The 21158-nt window shown below is 36.0% G+C and overlaps 2 protein-coding genes across 2 annotated transcripts in view; both read left to right on the forward strand.

The window, feature by feature from the left end:
- Positions 1 to 10418: 10418 nt before the first annotated feature.
- On the forward strand, positions 10419 to 14715 carry LOC107037978. Its single transcript, XM_015256823.1, has 5 exons — positions 10419 to 10565; positions 11941 to 12141; positions 12625 to 12843; positions 12913 to 13086; positions 14549 to 14715. Exons 1-5 carry the CDS (start codon positions 10419 to 10421, stop codon positions 14666 to 14668), a joined length of 861 nt encoding a protein of 286 aa, XP_015112309.1. The 3' UTR covers positions 14669 to 14715.
- Positions 14716 to 16657: 1942 nt separating this feature from the next.
- Positions 16658 to 21158, forward strand: part of LOC107037966 — a 16818-nt gene continuing 12317 nt past the window's right edge. The window contains exon 1 of the mRNA XM_015256809.2: positions 16658 to 16778. The gene's annotated coding sequence lies outside the window, so the exon portion shown is untranslated. The remainder of the gene's footprint in view (positions 16779 to 21158) is intronic.

Genomic DNA, 21158 nt, shown 5'->3' on the forward strand with positions numbered 1-21158 from the left:
TTGAGTTCTGCTTTATTTTTCATCTGGATGGGAATGATTGGATGGGACAAGGAGACACGATGGGACAAAATGAACATTTTCGACTTTTTTTGTAATTTTAATGACTAAAATTGAATTTTTAATGGAATGAGATAATTTTTTTCAAAAAAAGTGTAATTTTTTCTCTTTGTGATCAGCCTAGACTGAGCTCCATTGATCAATTTATTCCTAAGTTATGAACATTGAAAGAAAGTCAAGTCATAATTGCCCACTTTACCCCACCCTTTCCGATGCATAAAGAAGAAAGTGTTTAGTTCCCAGTGAAAACCTCAGAATTTCAGGTTTCATTCATTTTGAAAAAGTTTCCTCTGTGTTTGTTCTGGAAATTAAAATTTTTTTTCCTCTGTCTAGATTCTTCGCATTCATCTTTTGTTTGAGATCTGTTTTATTCTCCGTCGGAATTGGATGGCACAAGGGACCGCGAAGGTCAAAACAACGAAGTCAAGACAGTATTTTTTCACACAAAAATGTAATCTGCATTTATTTTTCCGGCAATTTTAGCCCAACTTTATGGGGCGGATACATTAGCGAAAAGAAATTAATGTCACGTGGTTGAAAGAGTGGATAGAGGAGCGATTTTATGGGGTCGTTGAACAGCCACATTGATCTTGGGAGCGAGGAGCCATATTGTACGAAAATAAACTTCATAATTTCGTGTTTAATTACAGTAAACTGACGGGAATAACGTTTTACGAGATTTGTTTATTGCTGACGATTATTTACTCCACATAGCGCGGAACAACCGTGGAGAGGAGAGCATTCTTAAATTGAAGATTCTCCATTGAGTTCTGGAAATTTTTATCACATTTTGGTTCCACTGAAATTTCAAGAGAGTTCATCATTAAAAATTTGGAATTTCACGGAAAAATCAGTGAAAAGACCCAATTTAAGTTCAATTATTTCCTGAGAATTAGTAGAATTAGTAGGAAAATTCCGAATTATTTTATGAATCAATAATTGAGTTCCGAGGATTAAGGATCAAGTAAATGCATAAACCTCATTCAAGAATAAAATTTCAACTCAAGGATGATTATTTCGTATCAGCCCGGGTTGTATCAAGCGCTCTCAAGTGTAATACAAGGGTCAGACACTAAGTGTGAGAATCTAAGGGTCAAAAAGTGGAGGTTAAAAAATGAGGGTCGGAATATTAGAGTCAAAAACTGAGGGCCTGAATGTAAAGGTGAAGGAATGAGGGTCAGAATGTTGGGGTTAAAAAAAGAGGGTCAAAATATTAGGATCAAAAAATTAAGGTCAGAATAAAAAAATAAAAAAAGTGAGTGTCAGCCAATGAGGGTCATATAAGGGCTAAAAACGCTTATCAAGCATAATATATGACTTATATTTAGACCCTCATTGCCTGACACTCACTTTTGAACTTTTATATTCTGACCCTCATTTTTTAACCTCCACTTTTTGACCCTTATATTCTGACACTGAGTGCCTGACCCTTAAATTACACTCAAGAGGGCTTGCTACAACCCGGCCTGATACAAAACAATCATCTTCGAATTGAAATACGTGTCCCCAAATTGAGTATAAAATATACTTCAGGTATATTTCTTTCCGTGTACAATCCCATATTTTCAATTACGAGATCGAACATTATCAACAAAATCAGTATCATCATCATCATGTATGCGATTTATCCTTCAGACATTAAGGAAGAAACGTGTGACATCTCCTTTTTATATAAGATTCAATTCACAATCCATTGGAAAATTTAAATTATCAATTTTTTTTATTTATTATTAAATTATCAATTATTTAATAATTTTCAAATCTGAACCCAAATATTACTAAAACAACCCGCCCAATTGAACATTTCATAAACTCCCCCATTCCCGTAGAATGAGCATCGCTCAAATTTACATCGTTTGCCCCCAGGATGATCGCTGGTACATGAACAGGAGCATCGAAGTGGTGCTACTGACGTCGACTGAATCGACTCGATTCCACGAGGTGGAATGCTGAACGGCTCTGTTTGCCCTAGCCAACGCGAGGGCCACGGTTAGTACATCCGAGAAGCGCTCTAGGGGTGGCGTTGGCGAACCGGGGCCGCCGGGTGGGGGAAAGGAGGGGGGGAGAGGCGGAATATGAGGGATTTTGGGAGAGAGTGATGGCGTAAACCTTTTAGGCAAACTAATGCATGAAGCCTGTAGCACTGATACACCCAGACCCGCCGAGGGAAAACAGCCCCGGTTCTGGGGTATATGCAGTCACCCATTCCCCCACCCTCAGGGCATTTCTGGAATCTACCAAGCGTTCAGCTTCATTATCGCTTGTAAAACTAACTACTGTTTGTTACTTCGCTAATAGGGTCTGTTGTGCTGCGAGCGAAGGCTCTACCCCGCTTGCACCTGCCTGCAAGGTGTCTGGAAAGACATTATTTTGTGATGATTATGAGTTTATAAAGGTGGGAGGTGATAAAAAGTCACGAGGGAATATGAACAGGGAATTTTTTTGGGGCAGGAATGGGAGGTAATCTTGGTAACGATGGATTTTGGGAGAATTTTTGGTTTTTAACAGAAGGAAAAAATTCAAATTTCAGGGGGTGAATAGTCTTTTTTTTTTGGGAGAGTGACATTGAACTCGATTTGGGGGAGAAATCATGTAATTTCGGGTTCTATTGGGAATTCAACGGAATTCCAAATTTTTGAGCAGCAGGGAGACGAGAATTTTTTAATTTACTTGAATTTTCAATGAATACATGAGTATTTCGTACCATATTACGCTAAATATTCAATCACTGGGAAATTCAAGAGTATATTAACCCTAATTTACCTTGGAAAGGAACTATATATCCTAAAAGCAATTAATAAAATTATTATCATTATTATTAACCCTAATTTCGTGATTTCTATTGATTTCCATGCGATAATTGGATTCAAATTTACAATTTCAATTTATTTTTCCATAAAATTTTAAAGTTTTATGAAGTATTGGAAAGATTTTAGAAAAAATTTTTTTAACATTGTAGGGGATTTTTTTTATGAGATCATTAATTTCTTGGATAAAGCGCAAGGAAATTTAGATCTCACAGACAGTTGATTTGTAATTTCTAAGAGAGTGACATTAAATTCATTTTAGGAGGAAAAAAATTAATTTGGGATTTTACTGAAAATTCGAAGAAATTTTTGAGCAGTAGGAAGGCGAGAATTTCCTATTTTGCGTTAATTTTCAATGAAAACATGAATTAATTGAAAGTGTAAAAATATAATCACCTGAATTTTCCTGATTTCCTGTTTTCCATGGATTGTTCCATAGAAAATTACATTTTCGATGATAAAATTCCTTGAAATTTCAGTGGAATAATAATGTGATAAAAATTTCAAGACAGTGTACCAAAAATTTGAGCCAATCGGAGAAATTTCGACATAAATTTATCAATTTTTTAAATAAAGCACTACAAAATTTTTGAGACTGTGCATTTTCTCACTGTTTCGGAGAAGAATTACTGAGGGTTATCGTTAAACACGAACTGTTAAAATCAACATATTGCATTGAAAAAATAAACAAAATTAATTGAAATATCCCCACCCAGTGAAACTGTGTTTCACCTAAAATTATTCCACTCAAAAGAATTCATTCTGCACGAAAATATTTCACGTTGACGGTTAATAAGGGTCATCGGACGTTGGAAGAAAAGAGTAAAAAATTGAGAAAAAAAAGGATTCATTGAAACCCAGTGGGGTAGACCACAAAGGACGAACGAAAGATAGACGCGTATACCTCGGCTTAATTATGATATGGTCCAGACCCCGGGGGCAATCCTGGGTTACTCTGCATATGAATAGGGCATTAGCCGGTGACTGTAAATGACGGTCGACATCGCGCCTTTCTGATCCTCCTGCTTTTTTTTAATTTAAACATTCTGCTTTCTCCCGAATGAGGAAACAGTGGAATGTAATGGAATAATAAATGCTCGGTGGGAGGATGGGATACACAAGGGCGGAGATTGATAGAGACTAATGAGTGCGAGATGGGATCATTGTGGGGCGGCTGGAGGAGCCGGTGGAGGTGGGTATTATTATTCTCGGGTTTATTTTATCTATCGAGTCAAGGCTGCGTTGAGTGAGGGTCAAGAGTTTTACCCTCTGCGTGTGTTTGTCTTTCAGCTGGTATTTTTCGAGCCCCGCGAATCGTTTATTTTGAGTCTGGGAGTGTGAATTGGTTCAGTCTGCTCTCAATTGAGAATAAGAATGGGGGATAACATTTGATGGCAGGACACTGAGAGAAAAAATCAGCTCTGCTGATGAACTATATCAGTAGCGAAGCGGTAAACCGGATCGATTTTGACTTTTGCCCATTTTTTAATGAATATCTCGGAATCTATGAACGATAGCTAAATTGTGCTTATGACCTTTTTTATAAACCTCAGTTGGCTCTACAAAAAAGGTCGTGACAAAAATTTTTGTATCTCGTTTAGATTCCGAGATATTCGTCAAAAACTGGCCAATAGTCAAAATCGACTTAATCCGGTTAACCGCTCTCTACATTTTCGTTCTGAATCTTCAATTCTGTAGCAAAAAAATGTTTAAAAACTCGACTAATTCCGTTGCAAATGTTAGAAACTCGTTATTTTCGATACTTACGCAACACAAATCGTCAAATCAACCGGACGATAACTCGTAAATGCCCCGAGAAACCCGGAACTGCCGCTCTCTCATTCCATCGTAAAAGCTCCGGGGGATCTCGTCCCACTTCAGCTCGAATTGCTTAATCCACCAAGGCCGCTGATGTTTCAATCTCAACTAGTCCACTGGACCGATACAATTTTCATATGATTCTTCCGGGAACAAACAATCGACGTCAAGACATATTCAAGACGACTTAATTGTAGGCCTTAGACTCGAAGATGTGTCTTACCCTCTAATTTCGTGATGATTGGAATTTTAAATGTCTTAAAATAAGACGTTTTCTGGGCCTAAAAACAAGATGTTTGATAGACGAGATGTTCTCATAATGTCTTGAAAAACAAGTCACCAAATTTGGGAGATTTTTTCTGCACCGGATTGCAGAACCAAAGTGGTTTAGTTTAAAGTAGTACGAACATAACTTAAATTCTGAAGATTAAAATCTGACATAAATTCTCAACGGAAGTTGATAGGAATCGCAACACTCTAAATGTGAAGTACTTTTTCCACTGATCAAAAGTATTTTTTTTTTGAGTGTGAATCATTTTTTTCAGGCATTTTAAAATTATTAGTGCTCGTTACAAAACATCCTCGAGTAAGACATCTAGAATGTCTAAGATGCATGTTTTAATGTCTTAATTTGAGACACTAAGAATGACTTGAATATTGGGACCCAAACGTCTTAAAAGAGGGGAAAAGTGTGGCTCAATTTTTAACTGAAATTTCTGGGACACTTCTCTGAAATTTTTATCATATCATAGTTCCACTTGAATTTCAAGAAACTTCGTCGTTGAGAATTTAAACTTTTACGAAAAAATCAATGGAAATTGTAAATTTCAGTTCAATTATTCCACGAAAATCGATGGAAATCAGGAAAGTTCAACTAAATATATTCGTAAATTTTCAATTAACTGAAAATCTCTAATTTGGTACTGAATAGTCATGTTTTGATTGAAAATTCGATGAAACTGGGGAATTCTTGACTTCTTGCTGCTCAAAATTGTTTAATTTCATTGAATTGTTAGTGAAATATGAAATTTTATATTTCCTACCGAAATAAAACTACTAGTCAACGTCCACGAAATTCAATTTTCTTCCACCAGTGTGAGGTAACCTACCTGGCCCTGTGCACCTCACTCTAATACACTTAAAAGTCTTTCTACACCTGATGACCCGTGCGAAGGTGTCTTTAATCCCTCCACAGGGAGCGAGGGCTCAGAAACAGGTAGCCCGCACATGCAACTTTTATTACACCTACCCTTTTGATGGAGATCAGAGTTTACGACCACCAAAAGATTTATTTCAATTTTCCGGGAGGGATAATAGCAGTGTGTTATTATTGCTGGAGTTTCTAGGAATTTTTGAATGATAGACGATTCAATGAACGGAAGGAATTTACAACCGGACATGATTGAGGATTAAAAATGTGCGGGTGAGACAGTTCCTGCGATAGAATCGATCCATTTTGATTCAACGACGTACCGCAAATCATAGTATATCTGAAGATCAGTGCACCTTAACAATCCTTCACAATTTGACTCATTAACAGAGAAACCAGCTAAAAAACTATTACTATATTTTACTAAAAAAAATATTATTATCTTGAATAATTGGGTTTTTAGTTTTATATTTATTACTCGCTCCGCTCGCCAACCCCCATATCGCTCCATGACCCTTATTCTGACTCTTGTACCCCTTAATCCGGTCCTTCTGACCCTTAATCTGACCTTCGTAACCCTCGTGACCCTTATTTTAACCGTTGTAACCCGTAGTTTCATACCCTTCATTTCTGACCCTTATTCTAACTCCCATGACCCTTATTTAGACTCTTGTAACCCTTAATCCGGTCCTTGTGACCCTTAATCTGACCTTCGTACCCCTCGCGACCTTTATTTTGACTTAAAATAATTATTTTGCTTGTGAACCTTAGTTTTTGACCTTGAATCCTGAAGTCTTGATTTCGAGTACCAATTTTTTGTCACCAGAAGTCGATTTTGATTTTTATAATATACAGAGAGATTTTATTCGCTCGGACGCGAGCCTTTTTCCGTCGCACCTTTTTCCGACCGCGCTGTTGCCACCTTGGCGCTCACCGCTAGGCGCGCATTCCAAGTGTGACAGTGAATGTAGCAACTCTGTCGCTCTAGGGGTCGACAAAGACTGACAGAGACTCACTCGCACCGCGCGGCGCGCCGCCGCGTATCTGTCCGTTCGACGTTTCTTTTCTTTTTTATCGAAACAAATTTCCCGAGAAAAAAACGGACAACGCCAACGCTTAACGAAAGGATTGAACTAGGAACTCTAATTTTTTCAGAATTTTTGAGCGTTGAGACACACGCGACAATATAAAAAAACTAAAGCGGACGGCGCCGCGTTCCTTGAGCGAGTGATCGAGGGTTAAACTTCTCTAATAACACCAGAAGAATAGAAAAATTCATCAACGAATTCAGTCTCAAGAACATTCTAACAGCAATTCAAATCGACTTCTCCATTCACCCAATTTTCACGAGTCTCTCGTCACTCCGTACCCCTCATCCCATAAAAACAGTTTTTCCATTAATATTTCCCGCCTACAATTAATGGCGCCAGTCGTTAACCCACTTACAACACGGGTACTTCATAAACGGTCGCATTATTACAAGATGTTGACGAATGCTGAGACGGTATCAAAGGGAACACGCCGTCATGATATGTTGAGAGATGGGACGAGGAACACATGACAAGATGAGCAGTTTAGTTAGAGGGAAATGTGTAACAGTAGATTCCGTTGTTTACGGGCTCGATTATTTTTTCTGCACTAGGAAGAAATTGCACAACTGAATTCTTCAATGACGGAATGGAAAAATTGAATTCTTACAAACAACGTTGGAAATAGGTGCAAATATTTCCACGAAAAAATGAGACGCTTCGATTTTTTTAATTAAAAATATTTTGCAATTGAATTTCATGCGACAGATTACAAAAAAATTTAGCAGGATCAAAATTATATTTTGGGGTAAATCACTTCTTTTGAAAGCATCTTATGAACGAAAAATCACATTTGATCACATTGATCACATCAAACTTTTATCAAATATTTTTTAATAGTTTATTAAATATTATTTATTATTGTCGCCACTTGTGTTTAATATTTTTCCAATTGTAGGAAATTCCAAAACTGAATTGGAAATGAAAAAAAATGAATTTTGGAAACATTAAACACTTCTTTGAAGCGCTTTTTTATTTATAAAATTTTCCAGTCAAAATTTATGCAACAAATGATCAAAAAATAATAAATAATCAGTAATGTTCAATAAGAAATTTCTTTCTTATGCATAAAAAATCAATTGTTTGAATTTAGAAAACGATTTTATCAACAAACATTTCACAAAATACTATCAATAATTTTTTAAATATTATTCATTTCTATTATCATTCATTTTATCTCTTTATAAATTTCCGGAAATTGCACAATTGCAAACTGAAAAAAACGCGTCGCCTCAACTTTTTTAACGACAAAATTTTTCACCCAAATTTCACGACACAAATTATCTAAAAATTCACGGCTAAAAAATAACAAATGTTGTTATTTTTCAACAGAATTGTGGAAAACTATTTTACGGAATGACATTCCATAAAATATTATTAACTAATTAATTAGACATCAGTCATTATTGTTATCCATGTAATTATTTCCCCCCATTTTTTTCAAATTATCTTCCACAAAATATTTCACTGATTTTAAGACCCCCTCGTGCTTCACACCCGTCACCTATATCAATTATACCCCTGAGACTGAAATAAAAGCCCGAAACATCCGGATTCCACCGGGAAAATAAAAAGTCATGCAGAGAGAGAAGAAGTGGCTGAGCTGACAAGGGAAATTGCGGCGTTGATCATCACCATCCATTCACTTTCGCATGAAGCCCATGGAGATCCGACGATTGGCTCGCTCATTATGTCAGTCCGTCTCAGCATTTCAGTTCGCAACTGGAAACCGTGAAAAATTGGGAGACAAAGCGCCCCGTCAGGGAAATAATAAAAGTTTTTTTCACTTTTTTTCTCATTGTAAGGAGGAATGAGGCAGGTGAGAGAGAAGTCGATTTGCCCGGGAGGAATTTTCAGTCCCATCCTACCTCGATGAAGGTCGACAGGCATGCCTGGAGAAAGGCTCCAGGGAGGCGCCATTCTCGGGCGTTAAATGTGCACCGGGCAGCATTTACACACCAGGCGCCACTAGATCCGCATACTGTTTGCTTGTTGATTTTAATCAGGTGGAAAATTCAGAAAATTTTGATAGCATTTATGTACATTAGGTAAATTCAATTTATCGATGGACTTGAGCTTCGAACAATTCATTTTTGGCCAATGCCAGAATTCTGATAATGATTATTTCAATAGTGAAACAGTAAATATCACGACGAGCATACACTGAGAGAAAAACAAACAGGTTATCAAACAAGTCTCGTTTGGGCCAACAAAATCGCTAGTTGAAAAGGTTCCACGACTTTTCTCCCCCGACACTTTTTTCCCGATATTTTTTCCCTGACATTTTTTCCTAAAACAAACTGTCTCCTCTTTTTCCCATCGATACCTGAGCAAATAATAATCCCTACGAACAGTAAAGCGAATGAAAAAAAATGAATACAAGTCATAATCATGTTTTTAAAAATTAAATATTACAAGAACAGTTCATATGCAATACAGTCAGTAAAAATAGACAAACAAACAATTTCAATTACGAATTTCATTAATTTCTTTCAATTCTTCATCGATGAAACAAGACGTCAATTGCAAAAATGAATGAAGATTATCCGCTCTCATCAAAAAAATCAATACACACTCGAAAATCAATCAACGACCGGGTTATCGTAATTCGGTTGAGGCTTACAAAAGAAGGATAATCCCCACTTATCATTATAATCAAAAACTGTTTTGACCAAATGTACGTCAAAAAATACAAATTGAATCCGAAAATTACAAAGGGAAAAAGTTGGGGAAAAAATGTCGAGGAAAATAAGACGGGCCACCGTTAAAAATAGCCAAAAATTGCCAATTTGTTTGGTTCGAATTTGAAAGTCTCAAACATGAATAATTGTTCTGCTTTCGACAGCAACGAAATATTTGGCTCAAGAGGCGGATAATTCACACCAGACGGTGCCTTTTCGGGATGAAAATATCTAGAAAATAGAAAATATATAGAGGAACATTTATCAACAAATATTTTATCCCTAAGTCACAAGATTGCTATCATATCATTATTATTGTTTCATTTAAGGGTTCAGTTCTTTTCTGTGATTATTAGACAGTCGAAACGAAAAACTGCAATTGTGAATTGTGAATTTTGAACGAAAAAATTCCTTCAAATTCCAGTAGATTCACTGCAAATCATCTTCACTCCTCTCCTCATCCATTTTCTATAAAATCATTTTCTACTGATTTCACCCTTTCAAAATCACTGCTGATCACCTAATCCAACACATGAAACAATCCGGACGAACATGAAGTAGAGGAGGTTGGGGTAAAATGGACACTTTTGACTTTTTTAAAAATATTAGTGACGGGTTGAAATGTTGATGAAATTAATTTTTTTTTTCAATACAAAGAGCAATTCTTTCCCTTTGTGATGAGCCTAAACTGAGCTCTATTGATACATTTGTTTCTGAGTTATGAATAATTTTTAAAAAGTCTAGTGTCCATTTTACCCTACCCTTCCTTACTTCATCTTCAATTTTTCAAACCCCTAAAAATCTAATGACATGAAATATGGCGGAGGACTCGGGCGCAGTGGAGCTCGAGGAATTACGCGAGGCAGCGCGAATAAGCAGCATTTATCAAGCTGAAATTCGCAAATTCCACAGAAACGCAAGCATCTCCACGATCGTCCACGGACTGCTCCATTTGTCAGAATTCGTGAGTTGATGAATTTCCTGCTAACCTCATTCTTAACCCACTGAAAAGCCCCTTATCTCCCTAGGAACCGATAACGTGAATTAACAATTTACAGAAATGTCGTAAAGGGAAGTGTAAATCAAAATTGAGAGCACAAATGAGGATAGAAAAGTGTATCAGGGGGCCTGAGGTGTCTCGTTACATAATAAAACTGTGTCGTGTAGTTAGCCTCTCGCCATTTCTTTTATTTTCCACGATTAACACACGGCTGAATCCACGATCACGTTCGAGGATGCGAGACACTGCGTGTACGCAATAAAAATTAGGTCTTCGGTGTTTTGAATTGATGCCTCGTAGGGGATTCACGAAACACGAGACAACTTCCGCCTCTCTCAGCTCTCTTTTCCTACGTTTTTATTTGTGGATTTGATTTCTTTGATTTGATTGAGTTCTAGGGTTTTTCGTCACTTGCACTCGTCGGGGGGGGGNGGGGGGGGGGGGGGGGGGTGTTTTAAGCGTTGGGTTACCTTAATGTAGTTGGAAAAACAGGATTTTGAGATTTTTTTTCATTTAATTCGTCGATTGAATGATTGAACCCATCTTGAAATTATTTTTATTATTTTTGTTTTCGGATTTTTTAAAGTCTTTTTTTTTTACATCCAATTTATTTGGAATTATTGCAAAATAATTTATTGAAAAAACTATTCACGATGTCCAAAATGGTTTATTCGCAGTTGTAGTCTCAAAATTTTAATTTGTCAATTGCTTCGTAGATGTTCTTGAAAAATAATACTTCATATTTTCTTCAGATTTTTTAAATGTTTTCTTATTGTTTGAATAGAAGATTAAGTTCAGACCTTCAAACTTGGAGAGAAAAATGTAGTGTTGGCTTTTTAGCAATTTTTATCAGAACTTTAGAACAAAATGGAGTAACTTCAGTGAAGATCATATTACTTTTACAAAATTTTCACTAGATTCAGGGCATTTTTCATTAAATTTTTAAATAAAAATTCCTGAATAGCCAATGAGTTGCGATTTTTCACTGTCAAACTTCAATAATAAAATCGTTGCGAAATGTTCAGTAACTGATTATCGAATAGGACTTAAATGAAAGTTTGAATCAACATCTCTTAACTTTTTTATCAAACATCTATTAAAAAATGTGCGAAGTTGATTGATTTGAAAACAACAACTGATAGAAGTTCAATTGATTTTCTTATAGAAAGCACTATGCTTTCCATTTTTTCTTTTTTCGCGATATTATCGTTTCTGTTATTTTTTATCGATCATGCAAAATTTTGATGAGTGATTCTGACGATCGATTCATTGAAATAAAAATCAAAATAATGAAAATTCTTCTTCTTTTTCCCCCCAATTGTCGTCTAATTAATTCCAGGCAAGTGTCACAGCCGTCGAATTATTTCACCACATCCATCACGCCGTCAACAGAATTCTCAGAGAGGAGAACCCAGACGTCCCGCATATCCCAGAAGAACGCAATCTCCTATTTTTCGGTCTCCCCATAAGCATGACGATCAGTCTCCTTCTCTCCATAATGTGGTTTTTCTTTCACACTTTGAAGTGGAAGCTTCAGGTTGTGAGTAAATTCCCTGCTACTCCTAGTCGAAGTAATGTCATAGGAAAACCTCGCGAATTTTCTAAACAATTTTATTATTTTATTTTATTTTCAAATACTTGCCTGAAAAATCAATGAAATTCGATTTTTCTATACAGTTTATTCTATTGAGATATTTTTTAAATAAATTGTTTGGCTCAAATTTTCCGAGTTTTTTTGTTTTATTCTTTTTATTGAAAACAACAAAAAATAGAATGAATGAAGATTAAAAATTCATGTTACGGAATTCCTACAGAAAATATCTCAATAAAAATAGTAAATTCTACTAATTTTTCCTATAAAATAATTTCTAAAGCTGAATTCGTCAGTAGAATCGACCAAAAACTAATGGAATTTCCAATAGAAATTCTATAGAAATCAGATAAAATTTTCCACCGGACTCGTTCGGTTTTCCTATGAAAATTTTTCGTGTCTGGAATTGATGATTATTTTCGTCCGCTCGAGGCGACTTCCGGCTGCGCCCTGGGCGGCACACTCATGCTCCTGAGCGGTATATTCTCCATGAGACACGCGGAGGTTCACATAAACGTCGAAGAAGTCTCCGACGAGGAGCTACTCCTCCACCCGATCTTCATCCACAATTTCGTCATCTGCGTTTTGTCGATCTTCGCACTAATGCTGTACCTAATCCACTTCTGGATCCTCTACGACTGCTTACGATGGGTAACTATCGACCTTCACAAAAACGAGGGAACTGACTTACGATGATAATGGATGTTTCTTCGTATTAAGGAGAGAAAATACGGGGGAGATGACAGCAGCAGGGTCTCCACTGAGACAAGCGGCGAGAGTAGCTCCAGCTATCATGGAAAAAGCTCTTCGGAGAAGAGTGGAGGCTCGGGCCAATTGACACCTATTCCTACGTGGGATGGACTTCATGTCAGGCGTCGAGCTGCTGAGTTCATAGTAAAAAGAACAATTTCGCTATTCTAATCCAACAGTTGAGATTCAGAGGATTTTTCCTAGTGCACACGGAGAGAAATTTTCGATAGAAATTATCCTACCATTCTATAAAAGTGTATCATGAGTCATCGTTTCCTCATTTCTATCCCGAAATTTAGTAAAAATTAATATATGATGATCAAATTTTATTCTACGTTAGAGAAATTTTATCCTGATGGAAATAAAAATTACCGTTCCAGTAGAGTTAAAATTACTGTACCGGTGCCTTAAAAGTTATCAACCGTTCTAGAATTTTGGTTTTTATCTACATAAAAATTATTGGACTGGAAGGGTATAGTATATTTCGTAACGAGTGCAAAAAAGTGTTTTTTGGCGAGTGGGAGGTTTATATCACGAGCCGAAGGCGAGTGATATAATCCCACGAGCTAAAAAACATTTTTTCACGAGTTACGAACAATATTTTTCATCATAATGTGGCGGAAATTGGACTTTTAGGCACGCTCCGCGTGCCGAAAAGTTCACTTTTCGTCACAGCGTGATGAAAAAGTTTATTATGCGGCAGGATAAAATCTCTCTAACGTAGAATAAAATTTGATCATCATATATTAATTTTTACTAAATTTCGGGATAGAAATTAGGAAACGATGACTTATGATACACTTTTATAAAGCGGTAGGATAATTTTTATCAAAAATTTCTCCGTGCAGAGGAGGAATTTTTAAAATTCTTTGAATCGATTTCATTCTCACCCTAAACATTTCCGAAGGTTCTTCCTCCCCAGACGGGGGCAGGAAAGAAAAATTATTATTGTAACTTTGGAAAAATGATTGGCATTTCACTATAATTGTGTATAGCAAAAAAATAGAAATTATGTTCAATATTTCCAGTAATTATGTTGGAAAATTCGAGTACAAATGAATTCATACACGAGAATAGTAATTTTACCATCCCAATGTAGTAATTTTCGTATATATTCCAGTAAAACTCTCAAGATTTGCTACTCGAACGGAACTCGAATAAATTTTCATTCATCACTATCGTTCCGCGTTACGTCATGAATATTTTACATATTGCAATATTGGAAGTGCATAACGAAAAAATCATGAAAACAATAAAGACTAGAAGATTGACGATTCTTCTACGCGATTTAAGTAAGTTCATTTGCGACAAAATCATACTTGAGTACAAGAATATTTTAAAGCATGAGGCCTTTCTTGGGTCATGTGAGTTGAGATGCCTGAGAGAATTAAGCAATTGAAGAAAATTTACTTCTCTCAAGAAAATGTTTCAGATATTAGAAAATTTTTTTCTCAGTGCAGTTAATTTAAAAATTTATTAACATCGACTGCCATCTACCGTCGCTCCTCCCACCTAAATCTCCCAATCAACTCAAATGAAAAAAAATCCCTTCTATTGCATCAACGGATATTGAAGGAATTGAAATTCCCGTCTTTACCATCTTTAGAACGTCCAAGACGAGCCAGTGACCCTCTACTGCTGCTGCCTGGACCTCTGGCATTATCTGCGGCACGATAAGACCCGACTCCGACCGACCAATGAGTTCCAAGTCGTCCACGTCCTCTAATTAACAATTAACAGCTCATCAAATCGACGAATGCCCATGAATGAAGAGAAATTTATCGAGGAATTCACCTCCCTATCAGACGCGATCTAACGAAATTGAGAGAGTCCACCTTGGGACGCGCCTCGTGACGCAATATCTGTTGATTTTTTTCCGTTCCATCTGTCGGACTACAGGAGAAGTAAAATCAGATGACGAGACGGGTTAGTGACGTCAGCGCGTGATCAAAGCTCTCGTGCATGATGTCACGGAGGCCTAGACCTGGAAGTGATTCGATGATATACTCCAGTCATTCGTGACACGAATTTATCTTTGAACGATGATACAATATTACGAGTACATGTGGAATGCGTCAGTTCCGAGATTTAATGAGAGTTATTATTCTTGTTGAGTGGTGGAGCGATTTCATTAACATGGGAGACTTGATATCTAATGGGTTGTGAAGCAGTCGTTATTATTTTTAAGTATTACGATATTCTTGGTGGGGATATTTTAAATGCTCTTTTTATGGATAAATTGGTTTGTGAATTTTGTCGGAACAGGGAATTGGATTGAAATATAGAACACGTTCATATCATGATTCATGATTAATGATCAATGTAGAATAAAATCGTTAAAACAAGCATTTCTTTTGTAGAGGATGTTCAAAAAATTGGTTGAATTTCATTCTTTTACTACTTTTTCCATTGAAATATTTTCTGTAGGAATTCATTGACATGAATTTTCCAAGTGTTTTCCACTCCATTTTTATTCTCTTTTATGTTAACAATCAAACATGAAAACTTGGAAAATTTCGGCCGAAGGATTTTTATGGAAAATATTTCAAGAAAGTTGTATAGAAAAATTGAATTCCATAGTTTTTTAATAGAATATTTTCCATTAAATATTTCGATTGAAGAAAAGGCGCAGATAAAACAGCTAATGGAACTTTCCAATATAATTTCCAATAGAAACTATTTTATAGAAAAAATCATTGAATTTTCTAGCCCGTTTGCTACATTTTTCTACGAAACTTTTTCATTCGTGAGTTCATCGAGGTCAAAATTAACGGTTACTATGTTCTATGTTTTTGAGGTCGTCCAACTTTTAGGTTTTACGGGCCGTTATCCCTTTTAATCGAGACATTTCATTTATTAGAGGGTAGATAATGCAGAAAAATACTGGCCATTATCTCTTTTAAGTAAAATGTTTCGTTTAATAGTGGAGCTTGACTGTCAAAATTTCGTTGCAATTATAGCCCAATCAAAACATTCCATGAAATTTCTAAGAATTTCCCTAATTATTTGTTTTCCATTGTAAACACAGAAAACCCAATTGGCGATCCAAATAATAATGAAAATCGACGTCATAACGGCTACCCAATAGCACGTTAATTAAAAATCCATCTCCCCCACAAATCCAAAAGATATTTTTCCCTATCTTCATTAAAAAAATCAAATAAAAAAACTTGGAAAATTTGGAAAAATTAAATTCCATTGAACGTTTATATTGAAAACAAACGCACAGTTAAGCTGCGGAATTGTGTGAATAAAAGATCCCATGAAATTCCCATGAACTAAGTTTCACGTTACGGGTTTCTATGGTTTCCCTGTCAAATTATTGATTCCCCAATGAAAACAAAGAACACCCAATTTTTCCAAACATCAGAGAAGCTGCGCTCCTCCTACAGTAACTCATACTTTTCGTTACGATTGGCGATCCAAATAATAATGAAAATCGACGTCATAACGACTGCCCAATAGCAAGTTAATTAAAAATCCATCTCCCCCATAAATCCAAAAGAAATCAGAATTCAATTCCCGCTAAATAGGCAATTAAAACTACATTCCTCGATCCCGCAGCCGATTGAAAACAGACATTTCATAATTTATTTTAAACAATTGAAGGCCAGCCGTCATCGCAAAATTATTTCACTCTCGGACTATACCAAATAAAACCCTCATCATAGACGTGTAGTTCAAGTTCCAGTTGTCGACTGTAGCGGGATGATAAACAGGGGACGCTCAGTGGTGGGTGTAATATAACGCCGTACTCTCCAGTCGGAACAGCGCGTCAGTCAGTCGCTTACCCTCGAGCAAATCAAAACACGGTGCACGCACGCGTCAAGACACAGGTGAGCTATTCATTTTTCAAACTTAAAATTTTCGCCAAACTCATCGTTGATTGCATCGAAGTTCCCGGATTTATTCGAGTGATTAGTTCGTAACTTTAAATTCATCAAAATTTGATTCTAAGTGGAATAAAGTTGTTGCGACGCAGCACACCCATTTTAAGAGGCCCCGCTGCCTCTACGACGCGCATCCAAGACGGAAAAAGCCTGGAGTGAAACTTGGGAATTCCTGGGAAAAATTTTCAAAAGTAGAACATGAATTTTTGAATAAATTTCCAAGTCAAAAGGTTTTTTTTTCATTAAAAAAATATTAATTTCGATATTTAAAGGTTATTCCAGTTGAATTTATTTTATATTTTTTCCTTGTAATATTTATTTATTTATTTATTTCGTTATTTGGAGTAATAAACAAACAGAAAATTCATGAATTCTCCTGAAAAAAAGTTTAAAACTAGTAAATAATTATCAACTCCAATAATTTTCCCATTTTGGCTGAATTTTCACGTAAAAAGAATTTTTTTCATGAACAAATGATTCATCTCAAGATTTAAAGTCAATTTTATTTCAACTTAACTCGTATTTCTGTTTCGTTCATCTATTTTCATTGATTTCAAGAGCAATAAACAAACAGAAATGACTTGTAATGCCCAAAGTGAAAAAAAATAAATAAATTGAAATGAAAAATGCTGAAATTCATTGAAATATATCACAATATCGAATAATTCAATTGACCCCTCAACTTTCTCCAGCAATTTCAGGCCTAAATAAGTAATAACTGGGCTAGAGTTGTTACTGTGCTGCGTAAAAGGCGGGAACTGTGGGCGAATACCCGGTGTCGAGGCTAATGATATGTTACACTTCAAAAACATTGCGCATGACTTCATTTTTATTTTTAAATCCCCGAATGGAAGTAGTTGATCGAGGGGGAGTGCTGGTTTACTCTTTGTAATTGGGAAATTTTTTTTCGTACCGGATTGATCGGCGCGTTAGAGTGGTTCAGCTTACGAGTTCTATTTTCATGGCAGTTAGAGGATGGGGGGACTCGAGTTGCGGGTAAATCTATCCGTCATGGTTAAAATCATGGCACAGGATCTTTTTTCACTCCATCACAGTTTTCCCAGTTTTAAAATTGAAAAAAAAAAAACGATTCGTTTGGTTTCTCTCATCGGGGAAATTTTCATAATATGGAAGAATTTATTTTATTGATGATTTATTATTTTTTATTGCGAATTTTTTGCAGTTTTTCGTTTTTTCTAATGAAAATTCATGACATAAATGTAAAATACCGTAATGATCGTCAACAAACTGCTTAATTTCATATTCCCAAGTAGGTTAATATCAACTAATAGTTAAATAATGGGTATTAGGCGTTTTGAGGAATATTTTAACGTTTTTATTGAGGAAGAAATTATTTTCGAGTTGTAAACATCTCGAGTTTCTTGAACGCCTTTCATCCATCTTCGGCATCTCATGGCCGTGCGCGAAACCGTCCCGTCGACGCTCCACTGACCCACCTAATTTTTTCCATATTTCATTTTATGTACACGACGACCTCATGAATCACGGTCGAGGCTAAATCGCAGGAATTGTCATTACGTTCATAGATTACGGAATCATTCTGAAATTCATTCAGTTCTTTACTTCATTTGTTGGTGTGAGCATGGGGTTTTCTTGGCTCTCTTGGGCTGGGGAGTCCTCATTCCTGAGGGGATTCGTCTTGAAACAGGTCTCACGAAGGCTAATGAAAATAAACTCTGAAATTGTTCGATTCGCCTGAAATAATTGCAATTTTTTTTCAATTCCAAATGGATAATTTCTTTTTTTTATTTTGAAACATCTATTTTCGTACAGCCTGAGACATTCTTAATTTGGAATTCACCAATTATTTATTTATTCATTTGTTTATTTATTTATTTATTCATTCATTTCTTATTTATTCATTTATTCATGTATTTATTTGTTGTTCCTTTTCGATAACTTTTTGCAACATTTTCATTCAAAATGAATTCATAAATTTATAACCTTCTTAGAAGGTTTATAACCTCTTAGAGCTTTATAACCTTTCTTAGAAGGTTATAACCTTCTAAGAAAAATATTGTCGAAATGAATAGAAGAATTTCAAACAACGATTTTTATTCATGGAAAAAATACTTGATTCAAATATATTTTATACTCGAATGGGGAATGGGTGTTTCAATTCGAGGCTGATTACTTCGTATCAGCCCGGGCTGTACCGAGCGCTCTCAAGTGTAATGTAAGGGTCAGACACTAAGTGTGAGAATATAAGGGTCAAAAAGTTGAGGTTCAAAACTGAGGGTCGGAATATTAGAGTCAAAAACTGAGGCCCTGAATGTAAACNAATAGAAGAATTTCAAACAACGATTTTTATTCATGGAAAAAATACTTGATTCAAATATATTTTATACTCGAATGGGGAATGGGTGTTTCAATTCGAGGCTGATTACTTCGTATCAGCCCGGGCTGTACCGAGCGCTCTCAAGTGTAATGTAAGGGTCAGACACTAAGTGTGAGAATATAAGGGTCAAAAAGTTGAGGTTCAAAACTGAGGGTCGGAATATTAGAGTCAAAAACTGAGGCCTTGAATGTAAACGTGAAGGAATGAGGGCCAGAATGTTAGGGTTAAAAAAAGAGGGTCAGAATATTAGGATCAAAAAATTAGGGTCAGAATATAAAAGTAAAAAAAGTGGGTGGCAGGCAACGAGGGTCATGTAAGGGCTAAAACCGGTGATCAAGCATAATATATGACATATTTAAACCCTCATTACCTGACATCCACTTTTTTTACTTTTATATTCTGACCCTAATATTCTGACCCTCATTTTTTAACTTCCACTTTTTAACCCTTACATTCTGACACTCGGTGCCTGACCCTTATATTACACTTAAGAGGGCTTGCTACACGGAGAGAAATTTTTGATAAAAATTATCCTACCGTTCTATAAAAGTGTATCATGAGTCATCGTTTCCTCATTTCTATCCTGAAATTTAGTAAAAATTAATATATGATGATCAAATTTTATTCTACGTTAGAGAAATTTTATCCTGACGCATAATAAATTTTACCCTTCCAGTCCAATAATTTTTATGTAGATAACAACGAATATTCTAGAACGGTTGGTAAATTTTATCCTACCGGTACAGTAATTTTTACTCTACCGGCACAGTAATTTTTATTTTTATCAGGATAAAATTTCTCTAACGTAGAATAAAATTTGATCATCATATATTAATTTTTACTAAATTTCGGGATAGAAATGAGGAAACGATAACACATAATACACTTTTATAGAACGGTAGGATAATTTTTATCAAAAATTTCTCTCTGTGTACAACCCGGCCTGATACAAAACAACCATCTTCAAATTTAAATACCCGTCCCCCAATAGACCTTTTCATTCTGGAAATCTAGGGGAAATATTTATTTCGTTCATTCAACGAAAAAATCTCCGAAAAAACCATGGAAAATTCTGATAAATATTGAACCTTACATCCCGAGTCGAATAATTGGACCTGACAAGTTCTACTTAGGTCTTTACGTTCAGAACTGGATAGGTCTTGGGAAGCCTCTTCCCAAGTGCTTCCGAGACCTTTCTACCTCTGGTTATGTCCCATTTCAGCACTTGTTAGGTGTAAGCAGGACTTGTATTCAGACTTTCCAAATCCTTGCCGGTCCCCGTAATTCTATGGGCCTATATTAAATCTGCGTTCATATCCCTGTTTACTCATGCGTTATTGAAATACAAAATGCAATTATTGTTTTTTTTTTAATCTCGAAAATCGACATTTCACGAGAGGGTGGAGGGGAGATGCATGTATGTGGAGGCTTGACATTTTTACCCAACAAGGGGAGAAGGTAGCAGAATCTATTCTAGCCACTCTTGTCCCTACGCTTGCATGCATTATCCAAATCAAAAATGAAAGTGTTAACAAATCTGACCATTGTTCCAAGTAAAAATCGAAAATCTGACCCTGTGGCCCCCGGTGAATAATTTTTCTTTCAGTTTTCACTTTTTCCACATATTTTTGACAGCNAACGAAAAAATCTCCGAAAAAACCATGGAAAATTCTGATAAATATTGAACCTTACATCCCGAGTCGAATAATTGGACCTGACAAGTTCTACTTAGGTCTTTACGTTCAGAACTGGATAGGTCTTGGGAAGCCTCTTCCCAAGTGCTTCCGAGACCTTTCTACCTCTGGTTATGTCCCATTTCAGCACTTGTTAGGTGTAAGCAGGACTTGTATTCAGACTTTCCAAATCCTTGCCGGTCCCCGTAATTCTATGGGCCTATATTAAATCTGCGTTCATATCCCTGTTTACTCATGCGTTATTGAAATAAAAAATGCAATTATTGTTTTTTT

The sequence above is a fragment of the Diachasma alloeum genome, unplaced genomic scaffold, assembly GCF_001412515.2.
Source record: "Diachasma alloeum isolate Michigan unplaced genomic scaffold, Dall2.0 Dall_scaffold_00276, whole genome shotgun sequence".
Classification (NCBI taxonomy): Eukaryota; Metazoa; Arthropoda; class Insecta; order Hymenoptera; family Braconidae; genus Diachasma; species Diachasma alloeum.